The sequence below is a fragment of the Microcebus murinus genome, chromosome 6 (genome assembly GCF_040939455.1).
Source record: "Microcebus murinus isolate Inina chromosome 6, M.murinus_Inina_mat1.0, whole genome shotgun sequence".
NCBI lineage: Eukaryota > Metazoa > Chordata > Mammalia > Primates > Cheirogaleidae > Microcebus > Microcebus murinus.
Genome location: NC_134109.1, coordinates 30,276,044 through 30,288,091, shown reverse-complemented (window position 1 = coordinate 30,288,091; position 12,048 = coordinate 30,276,044). Strand labels below are relative to the sequence as shown.

The following is a 12,048-nucleotide window of genomic DNA, read 5'->3' as shown; positions in this document are numbered from 1 at the left end:
TATAATCAGTGGAGGTAAGCCCAGTAAAGAACTGGAGGCACTAAGATCCAAATCCAGGCTTCTCCCACCTATAAACCAACCTGGCTAAAGGTGTTAGAGTCATGTTTTGGAAAGTGAATCATTATTTGAAAATTGTAGTTATAGAAGTTAGCAAGTGCAGTAAGTTTTCTAGCCTAGTTTAGAAAGGCCTATTCAACTATATAGAAGAACGGCAGCAATTTTAAAACTGCCAACTAGATTCCTGTGTCCTAAGGTGGGCAGGAAGGTAAATGTTTTTTCCTTTTTTCTATGGCATGGCATTTGCGTTAGACAATTTTAGTTTTAAATATGACTCATTATAATGTAATAAAACTATAGATGTATGCACGAGCAGAGATTATGTACAGGCTTACTGCATTTTATTGTGTGTCACTTTATTGTGCTTCTCAGATATTGTGTTTTTAACAAATTGAATTTTTGTGGCCACCCTATATTGAGCCAAGTCTGTAGGTGCCACTTTTCCAATACTGTATGCTTACTTTGTGTCTCTGTATCACATTTTGGTAACTCTCCCAATGCTTCATTATTATTATATCTGTTATGGTGATTTGTGATTAGTGATCTTTGATGTTGTTATTGTAATTGTTTTGGGGCACTAGGAACCGCATCTGTATAAATGAAGGTGAAATTAATAGATCAATGTTGTGTGTGTTCTGACTGCTCCACCAACTGGCTGTTCCCTCATCTCTCTCCCTCTCCTAAGGGTTCCCTATTCTCTGAGATAGAACTATATTGAAATTAGGCCATTTACTAACCTTGCAATAGCCTGTAAGTATTCAAGTGAAAGGAACTGTTTGTTTTTTATTTTAATTTCAGAATATTAAAAAATTTGGGGGGGGTACAAAAAATTCAGGGGGTACAAACACTTTGGTTACATATATTGCCTTTGCACCACTGGAAGGAAGAGTTGTATGTCTTTTACTTTAAATCAAAAGCTAGACATTAAGCTTAGTGTAGAAATCATGTTGAAAGTCAAGATAGGACAGAGTGAGGCATCTTGTGCCAAAGAGTTATCAAAATTGTGAATGCAAAGGAAAAGCTCTTGAAGGAAATTAAAAGTGCTACTCTAGTGAACACACAAATAATAAGAAGACACAACAGTCTTATTGCTGGTATGGAGAAAGTCTGAGTGGTCTGGATAGAAGAGCAAACCAGCTACAATGTTCTCTTAAGCCAAAGCCAAATTCAGAGCAAGGCCCTAAATCTCTTCAATTCTGTGAAGGCTGAGAGAGGTGAGGAAGCTGCAGAAGAAAAGTTGGAACCTGGTAGAGGTTGGTTCATAAGGTTTAACCTTATGTCTCTGTAACATAACCTTAGGTCTCCATAACATAACCTCCGTAACCTTATGTCTCCGTAACATAAAAGTTCAAAGTGAACCAGCAAGTGCGGATGTGGAAGCTGCAGCAAGTTATCTAGAAAATCTAGCTAAGATCATTGTTAACAGCTTTTTACTGGAAGAAGATGCCATTTAGGACTTTCACAACTAGAGAGAAGTCAATGCCTGACTTCAAAGGATAGGCTGACACACACACACACACACTCTCTCTCTCTCTCTCTCTCTCTCTCTCTCTCTCTCTCTCTCTCTCTCTCTCTCTCTCTCTCTCTCTCTCTCTCTCTCTCTCTCTCTCTCTCTCTCTCTCTCTCTCTCTCTCTCTCTCTCTCTCTCTCTCTCTCTCTCTCTCTCTCCTCTTTTTTGACAAGCACTCCCAGGGGGAACCTATCCTTTTCTTTCTTTATTTTAAATTTTATTATTATTATTATTTTTTCTTTGAGACAGGGTCTTACTCTGTTGCCCAGGCTAGAGTGCCATGGCATCAGCCTGTCTCACAGCAACCTCAGACTCCTGAGTTTAAGTAATCTTCCTGCCTCACAGGCTGACTTCACTTTTGGTAGGGGCTAATGCAGCTGGTGAGTTTAGATTGAAGCCAATGTTCATTTATCATTCTGAAAATCCTAGGGCCTTTAAGAATTTGGCTAAATCTCCTATGCCTGTACTCTCTGAATGAAACAATAAAGCCTGAATGATAGCACATCTGTTTTAGAACATAGTTTGCTGGATTATTTAAGCACACTGTTGAGACCTGTTGCTCCTAAAAAAAGATTCATTTCAAAATATTACTGTTCATTGACAATGCACCAAGTCACCCAAGAGTGCTGATGGAGAAGTACAAGCAGATTAATATTGTTTTCATGCCTGCTAACACACATTCATTCTGTAGCCCATGGATCAAGGAATAATTTTGACTATGTAGTCTTATTAATTAAGAAATATTTCATATGGCTATATGGCCATAGCTACCATAGGCAGTGATTTTCTTCTGATGAATCTGGGAAAAGTAAATTGAAAACTTTCTGGAGAAGAATCACCATTCTAGAAGCCATTAAGCACATTCATGACCCATGAGAGGAGGTCAAACTATCAACATTCACGGGAGTTTGGAAGAAGTTGATTCCCGCCCTCCTCATTCAGGGATGACTTTGAAGGGTTTAAGACTTCAGTGGAGAAAGTAACTGCAGATGTGGTAGAAACAGCAAGAGAACTAGAATTATAAGTAGAGCCTGAAGATGTGACTGAATTGTTGCAATCTTATGGTAAAACTTGAATGGATGAGGAGTTGGTTCTTACGGATGAGCAAAGAAAATGGTTTCTGGTGATGGAACTGGTTCCTGGTGGAGATGCTGTGAACATTGTTAAAATGACAAGAAAGGATACATATGTAGATATGTGGAGATACCAAAAGAATCAGCTCAAACAGTTGAGAGTAAAATGTCTACATAGCTTTTATTTCTACTTCTGGTATTTTCTTAAGTTTTAAGCAGTCTCAATGGACTACCCTTTATGGAAATTGTAGGCTTGACTTTCTGTCTCCCTACCCCAGCCTCCACCACATAAACAGCCTCTCTTCTCTCCCACCTGTACCTGATATGTTTACCTTATTATCACTATGCAAATGCTCTTCCTACCTATATTTTGTTTTCTCCTTTGCTTTCTTATATATTTATTTCTTTCTCATTCTTAAACTCTTGACATGTTTAACTTTTTTTTCAGTGCATTTCAGACTTGTGAGGGGTTCACTTTCTGGCTTTACCACCTAACTGGACAAATTACTTAAGCCTTCTGTGTCTTAGCTTTTTCCTCTATGAATTGGGGAGTACATATTTCCAGGAGTTGTAAAAATTATTTAGGGAATACTTACAAAGATCTAAGAATGTGTGTCTACAAACACTATTCAATATGATGATAATCAGGTTTTGATTTAGGAATCAAAAATGTTTATGTTGTGACTATTTTTAAGTGGGGGGGAAAAAGGGCAAATTTTATTAAAAACTGCCATTTAGCTCCCTACTGATACAATTTTTCCTTTCCAAATCCCCAGAGAAAGACAAAGGATTAGAATGGTGTCAACCTCACAGAACATACTTAAGCACCCTTAACTATTCCTGTTAACAGAATGATTCACTCTATGCCACCTTTTATGCTAATAGACCTTAAAGATACTACAGCGAGAAGAGCCAACATGGCATAGCCACCTGTTCATTGGCCTTGAAAGCTAGCATTTATATTATTTCCTTCTGGGAATATGCCGTCATTCATTTAGGAAACGGTTACTGAATGCCTGCTCAGGGCTGTGGAGGATGTAATAGTATAGCACATGAGCAAGACATCAAGAAAGTAGCACACCAAATATCAACCTTTCCTTTTGCTTAATTTGTTATATCATATGTTGATTTTTCCTACTCCATTATTATATATAACAATATACAATATTTACATATTGTTATTCTTCTAAAAGGAGTACGTATTTTACTGTAAAATTAATACCACTTAAAATCTGAAAGAACTTGTAGCAACATGCATCAGAAGCAAAATATTCCTACCGTATGAATAGAGCTTTATTACCTGAAGAAATCTGAAGCTTTAGTACCAAAAGAAACCTAGAAGCTAGATTCTAGCTCATCAGAAAATAATAAGTCTAAATTTTTCTGGAATACAATGCAATTAATAATGTGGCTAACATTTTTTGTTGAATTTGATTTCTTTGTTTTCTGCCAATACAGACATAAAAGGTATATGACAGATTATAAATTAGAAGCATATTATTCTGTTAAATTTTTTTTTAATAGGATTCTTGGGATGGCCAGCATATTCCAGTACTTTTCTCCATTTTTTGTGGTTTGTTAGTGGCAGTATCCTATCATCTCAGTCGACAAAGCAGTGATCCATCTGTACTTTTGTAAGTGAAATTAATTGTTACTGAATTAAAGAAATTTAAATACGTCAGCATTTCCTTCAAATAACTTCCAAGATACCGTTTTCCCAATGCCTTTCCAAAGTGCCATTGGCTTAATCTATATTAGATTTGAAAATACATTAACTTCGAGTCATTCTGACCAGTGTTTGTTAGGTTTTTCCCTCCCAAACATTGAAAGTATATTTTATTAAAAATATTTTCACAGTATGCTTATTTATGATATCTTAAACATTTTGGAATTTATCATTTGTTAATGATTAAATATATTTGGATTACTTGGTTTTCTGTCATCTTTATTTGCCATTTGCATTACTGGCTTTCAGATTATATGTGTATTTTCTATTAATTATTTTCTCTTAATTTTTTTAATGTAAAGTTCTTTGGTGCAATCCAAGATTTTTCCAAAAACAGAAGAGAAAAATCCAGAAGACCCTCTGTCTGAAGTAAAAGATCCACTGCCTGAAAAACTTAGAAATTCTGTTGTAAGTTTTAGCTTTTAGAATCACCAAAAAAGATTTAAATTTTAGATAATTGATCATGCTATAAAATGAACACTTTTGGGAAGTTTTTAATAATTGAGGGAAAAATATATATAGTTATATTTAATACAATTAGTTATATGTTGTTGATTGCCTTTATTCCAAATTTTAACTTGTAAGAAATGCTCATTCCTCAAACTTGGTTTCTATGTAGAACAATATGTGAAACATTTATTTTTAGGTCAGGTGAAATTAAGTAATTTCAATGGTCATAGGATTTTTATTCCTAGTCAGTTTAGACTAGGATCTGAAAGATCAGTATTTAACATAAATTACATTTATTTTGTTGTTATTGTTCTTATTGATAAAAACTATGTCTTTATACATCATTTACTAGTCTTTTAGAATGTTTTATTTCTCAAGAGCAGTCTGAAAGTTTGTGCGTTTCTCAGTTTGAACAGAAAGAACAGTAACCTGTATTAATGTAATATAGTTAAGTAAATTTAATAATTTTTAAAAATTTGTAATTTAGTAAATTATAATTTTGCCTGTATTCTTTTAGTCGTTGTTTGAAAAATGAATTCTATAGATTCATGTCTGTTTTACAGAATAAAATATAAAACATTCTTTTATCAGATTTATTTTAGATTATTTCTGAAAAACTAAATGTATATGAGTTGAATGAGAGATAACATTTACTTTCAGTGAACTTGAGCTATTTACATATTCTTTAGAAAACTTTAGATATACAAAACTACCTCAAGATATAATTTAAACTTTTTTTCTGACTTTAGTTTCTGTGTTAGCAAAGCATATTTCACATTAAATACAGTAATATAATCTGAATCTAGCTTATAAGCGCAAACCTAATGGATCAACTGATAACCAAAGATATTGAGGTTTCTGATTTTTGCTATAACCACTGAAAGAACCAAAATCTAGTAAGTAAAATGTGACATATACATATAGTTTTAATGTTTTAAAAGACCAATGAAAACATAACTTATCCAAAGGGATATACCTCTATGAATGACACTATGGCTAGGCACAGTAGCACATTGTATAGTCCTGTGTATTTGGTAAGCTGAGGCAGGAGGATTGCTTGAGCCCAGGAGTTCTGGGCTATAATATGCTATGATCACTCTTGTGAATAGCCATGGCACTCTAGCCTGGGCAATGTAGTGAAAACTGGTCTAAAACAAAAAAACTAAAAAATGTTACAGCAACTTATATCCTTTTCCTCTATGTAAAAGTTAAACTTACAGACCAATGGGGGAATAAAATCTTCATTATACTTGCAATATGTTATACAGCTAGCAGAGCTAGGTAAGTTGTTTGGTTTCCTTTGTATTGCAGTATAATACCAAAATATGAGGAAATTGAGGAAGAAAGTAATATTTATTGTTTTTAATTATTATGTTTAAGAAATATTCAGAAGTTTAAAGAGTATCAATGAAAAATTATTTCTTAAACTTTGCTGGTTGGGAATAAAGGAAAGATTTTTAAGAATTTTAATGTAATTGGTAATTCTTTTTTTTTTCCCAACAGGGTGAGCGTTTACAGTCTGACCTAGTAGTATGCATTGTAATTGGTGTGCTATATTTTGCTATTCATGTAAGCACAGTCTTCACAGCATTGCAGGTAAAGAATGATTTTGTTCTTTTAATTGGGGGAAAATACAGTCTTGCACTGCATAACAACATTTCAGTCAAGTACAGACTACATATATGACGGTGGTCCCATAAGATTATAATCCAACTGTCTTATTTGTGTACCATTTTTAAATATTTTATACCATACTTTAACTGTACATTTGCTATGGTTAGATACATAAATACTTATGTTGTATTACAGTTGCCTACTGTGTTCAGTACAGTAACACACTGTACCTGTTTGTCACCTAGGAGCAATAAGCTATACCATAAGCCAAGGTGTGTAGTAGGCTACACTAGGTAGGTTTGTGTAAGTACACTCTGATGTTTGTATAATGATGAAATCACCTAGCATAGTCTCAGAATGTCCCTGTTTCTAAGCGATGCATGACTATAACTTTGGACTCATTTCTAATCTGATTATAATGTTTGTCCATAATGCTGAAATAAATATGTGACTTTTTATTTGGTTTTATCAAAAAAATATTTATTTTCTCATGGTTTCTCTGAGCCATGAATCTGGAGTTGGCTTATCTGGATGATTCTAGCTCAGGATCTTTCATGATGCTGTAGTCATCTGAAGCTCATTATTTGCAGGCCTCAGTTTCTTCTGACTGTTGGCCAGAGACCTCAGTTCCCCTCCATGTGGTTCTCACCATATGCTCACTGCCTGAGTGTCACCACAAAATGACAGCAGATTTCTACCAGTGCAAGTGACCCTTGAGACAGAAAGCCCAAGACAGAAGCTGCACTCCCTTATAACCTGATATTGGAAGTGACATCCCACCACTCCTTCCACATTCTATTGGTAACTTAGATCAACTATGGCACATTGTGGGAAGAGAATATATACAAGTGTAAACACCAGGAGGCAAGGATCATGGGGACCATTTCAGAGGCTGACTACCACAGCTCACCCTCTGGCCTTAGTGATTGACATCCTGCCATAGGCAAAATGCACTTTTCCTCTCCTAAAACCCCTAAAAGTCTCATTCCAATACAGTTGGAGGTCTAGAACCTTATCATCTAAAGGTTCAGGAATGGGTGAGGCTCGTTGGGTGTTGTTCCCTATGGACAGTTCCTCAAGCAAAGTTCCTCTCATCTATAGGTCATATAATTACCATGTGTGGTGCTCCCCCATTCTTTTGTGTAGATCTGTATCTCCATATGGTTTGTAAGGTTTCTGCTGAAAAATATGCTGTTAGTATGATGGTCATTCTCTTGTATGTGACTTGATGCTTTTCTATTGCTATTTTTAGAATTCTGTCTTTGTCCTTGACTTTTGACAATTTGACTATAATGTGCCTTGGAGAAGACCTGTGTGGGCCACTTATAATATTTGGGAATCTTTGAGCTTCTTGTATCTTGTCTATATCTCTTGCAAGACTTGGAAGCTTTCAGCCATTATTTCATTGAGTAATCCTTCTATTCCTTTGTCCATTTCTTCTCCATTTGGACAAATTTTGAATATCTGCTAGTTTTATAGTGTTGCATATATCGTGTAGGCTTTCTTTATTTTTTATCCTTTTTTTTTTTTTTTTTTACTGTTTGGTTATTTCAAAAGACTTGTGTTCAAATGTAGAAGTTCATTCTTCTTGGTCTAGTCTATTGTTGGCGCTCTTAATTATATTTTATTTCACTCATTGAATTCTTCAGTTACAGAATTTCTGTTTGGTTCTTTTTTATATCTCTTTGTTGACATTCTCACTTAGATCATGATTTTTTTCCTGATTTCTTTGTATTATTTATCTGTGTTCTCTTGTATCTCACTGAATTTCCTCAATATCATTATTTTGAATCCTTTCTAGGCATTTAATATATTTCCTTTTTTGGGGAAATATTCCTTTCATTGGAGAATTATTATGTTTCTTTGGAGGTGTCACATTTTCTTGCCTTTTTATGTTTCTTGTGTCCTCATCATGATATCTTTTCATGATTTGTAACAGTTGCTTTTTCCAATTTTATGGATTGTCTTTTTTAGGGAAAGAGTTTTTCCTGTAGATGTATCTATGATGTTGGTTGGGGAGGATGCATTGGCTTTGCTTCTGGGTGGGTACACTAATGTGTCCCTGTGATTTCTAAGGCTGTATTTAGTGTCAGTGGTGTCTTTGAGTTCCTCATTGGCTGAGGCGGTGTTTGTTAATGGAGGCAGTGGCAAGGCTTTGCTTGGGATAAGGATGCTTGGTGGACTGTCCTCGGGCACTAGTGGTGGCAGCAATAGGTTGGGTGTGCTAGTCCTCAGGCTGCTGGGCAGCATACATGAGCACTGGTGGTATTGGGTCCAGGTGGGCCAGTTCTTGGGCCTCCAGTTGATATGCTTGGGTGTTGGTGGTAGTAGAGAAGAGAAATTTTAAGATGTGTTATGCTTCTAACGAATGGCTCTTCTTCAATATGAGTCAGGATGTGGTGACTCAGATGATTGTCCCTGCTGAAAGCCTTCCATACCCTTTGTAGTCACAAATAAATGGTCTCTGCCCTGTGTGCTTACACAGGTGTGCATCAAGCCCTAGGCCCTGTTATAATTGGCTGTGTAGTTGAGGAAGGAGCAGATGGCTCTCCTGGGAAGCTTGAAGGGTGGCAGGAAAGAGGTTGGGCTCTTGGTGGCTATGATGTGTTCATCAGCGATACCCATGGATGATACCACCTCAGTGACTGAGGCTAGTGGCTCTAGGGTGCCTGGGCCTCCACACCTTGGGTCAGGCATGTAGCTGTGTGCTAAGCCATGTTCTGTGAACCAGTATATACAGTTGACTGTTCCAGGCAGATCCTACCATAATCCATGTCCTTTATCTTTACTATTTAAAACAATATGTTGCTCTGAATGTCATGTAGAACATTCTACACTTGATCTTAGCCAAAAGGCTGAGAAACGATTGAATGTCGTGTAGAACATTCTTACAGTAGAAAACAGTATAACTCAGGCCACTCTCTCATTATACAAATAGTGTGAGACGCCAAAGAAAGTAGTTAATGCATTTTATAGTATCTGTGATATATGAACAGCCACTAACTTTCAAGGCTGATTTAATCAGAAAAAATGTATAATATAAAAATGTTAACTGTAGAAAAATGTTTGGTTTTTAAATTCTAAAATTATTTTTGCTCTTCATTATCAAAGGGAAAACTAAACTGACAGATTTGTAGTTCTATGATTCTCAAAGTCACTCCTAATTTTTTCAATTTTATGTACTATTTTTTTAGCCTGCTCTCAAGTATGTGTTGTATTCACTGGTTGGCTTTGTGGGGTTTGTAACTCATTATGTACTGCCTCAAGTTAGAAAACAACTACCGTGGCACTGTTTCTCTCATCCTCTGCTAAAAACAGTGGAGTATAACCAATATGAAGTTCGAAGTAAGTATTTCATTAGCACTCTTCCTTTTAATACTATGACTTTTTCCCTTATTATGCTGACTATTCAATATGTGCTGAGTTCAATAAGTATCATCAAGAAACACTTTGCTTGTACGTATTATACTTAGTTTTCAAGCTGTAAATGAATCAAATCTTCTGCAGGATGCTTTAATTTCAGCTGGAGTATAAATGTGAGTCCTACAATGCCAATTTTCCACAGAAAAATCTTAATTCTTTCTTCTCTAAATTGGTCTTCACAGATGTCTCATTGGTGACTCCTCGTGTGTGTCTATGACTTCTCTGTCATGTCCCTCCACTTTCCCCAATAAGGTTTTTCGTTGTTGTCATCTACAGGCAACCCAATCCTTAAATCACAGGGAGAAAAGAAAAGTCTTTGCTCCTGTTTCTACCAGAGACACTATGTCCTACAAGAGAGGAGTATAAAAGAATTTATAAAGTGCAAAGAAGTTAAAACATTTTGTAATTGCAGTTATTAGTTCAGATTTGGGATGAAGTATAAAAGTGACTCAGAGAGAAATAGAAGGCCAGTCCACTGGGCAGCCTTCTTCCTTGCCACTGCAAACCCTGACTTTTCTTGCCTGTTGTTAAGTATTCAGTTCTTGTTCATTAGCCCCATGACCTGTAATATAATATACGTCCTCATTTTAGAGAAATAATAAAAGTTCATACCTATGTCATCATTTATTGTATGCCAGTGCTTAAATAAGCCAATTTTTTTCCCTCAGACTTTTCCTGCGGTTAGTGAATTACTGTAAAAAGAGTAAATTACTCAATTGCATTCACAAAGCAAATTTCCTAGGCCTTTTAGTGAAATTGATTGAAACATCATGTTACTGTAATCTTGATTACCAGTTTAATCTTGGAGAGATAAATAGTAATTTGTAGGTTGCAGTAATAATTCTAGTAGACCTTTTACAAAATTCATGTTCATTTAATAAGGAAAAATGACATGAAACTGTGTAAGAATATGTACTGGCCCATTTCTACCATCAAGAAAATAACCCAGTATGAGAATTTTTTTGACAGTGAACTAATAGTATTGTTTTCATATAATAATGATAGCAAGTATATCTAGTTTGTTATAAAGATCAGCAGTTTTCATTAAATTATTAATTATATTGTTTATTTTTGATCTTTACAGAACATTTAGTCTAAATTTTTAAAAATTTTGAATCATAACATTTTTGACATATTAATAGTACTAGATAATAGCAAAGTTGATTTTTTTTCATCATACTGATTTTAGCAATTGAAAAAAAAAATTATTCATTAGAGAACTTCCAAAAGAACTTCTAGGTAGGTGACTGTTTTCAAATAGCCGAAAAACCGTGTTTTAAGTGTTTTATTTTATCCCAGACACTTTCCTGAATAAAATAATATTGAAGTATTAGAAAATATATTATTGGCAATGAAAATGACTTTTATGAAGTATGTGAATTCAAATCATAGCATATATTTATATTCTGAGATAGTTTATCATATGTATATATGTTTGCATCTATGTATATGTATCTTAGCATTTTAAAAACAGATTATTTAGTAGATCATTTATTTGGGGGGGTGTAGCAGTCTAATAATCAGTATCCTTTTCTCCACAAGTTGTAAACATAAATGAGAAAAGTTATGGTTAAGAACTGAGGTTTTAAGAATTAAAGCTTCAATTCATGTAAATATAAGTCATATCTAAGTTGCATATTTTTAAGTGTTTCAAAGCTCATAGGAGTTGACAATTCAAGTACTGGATTCTTTACATTTTAATTCATAGTATAGAACTAAATTTAAGTTGTAAGATTTTCCCCTCTCATCACATTACCTAAACTACTGTATATGTTAGATGACATGTGGTCTTCTTATATTGCCCTATTAGATGCAGCCACTATGATGTGGTTTGAGAAACTTCATGTGTGGCTTCTTTTTGTGGAAAAGAATATCATCTATCCATTGATTGTTCTTAATGAACTTAGTAGCAGTGCAGAGAAAATTGCTAGTCCAAAAAAATTGGATACAGAGTAAGTACAATAATCTGAACTCTAAGCCTGACTATTGGGGGCTGTCACAAACAATGTTTTAAAGTTTATTGATCAAATATCAAATAATCATTGTCTTTTTGGAGCAAGGCACTGAGTTTAAAAATTCAGGTGAGATTTTGTCTTTACCCTTTTTTAAAAATCTCTTTCTCCCATTGGCTTATTCACTACCCCATACATCTCATTGCCAATTGATATTTTATGAGAGGATATTTATTTATTTAT

At 34.8% G+C, this 12,048-nt stretch overlaps 1 protein-coding gene across 8 annotated transcripts in view; it reads left to right on the top strand.

Moving 5' to 3' along the window:
• The window catches only part of PCNX1 (pecanex 1), a 160,918-nt gene that overhangs the window by 101,223 nt on the left and 47,647 nt on the right, over positions 1 to 12,048 (top strand). For all 8 annotated transcript variants that reach the window (XM_012756122.3, XM_012756125.3, XM_012756124.3 and 5 more), the window contains 5 exons: positions 4,165 to 4,274; positions 4,669 to 4,774; positions 6,320 to 6,412; positions 9,625 to 9,775; positions 11,664 to 11,805. In XM_012756122.3, coding sequence (XP_012611576.1) covers positions 4,165 to 4,274; positions 4,669 to 4,774; positions 6,320 to 6,412; positions 9,625 to 9,775; positions 11,664 to 11,805 — 602 coding nt within the window. The remainder of the gene's footprint in view (positions 1 to 4,164; positions 4,275 to 4,668; positions 4,775 to 6,319; positions 6,413 to 9,624; positions 9,776 to 11,663; positions 11,806 to 12,048) is intronic.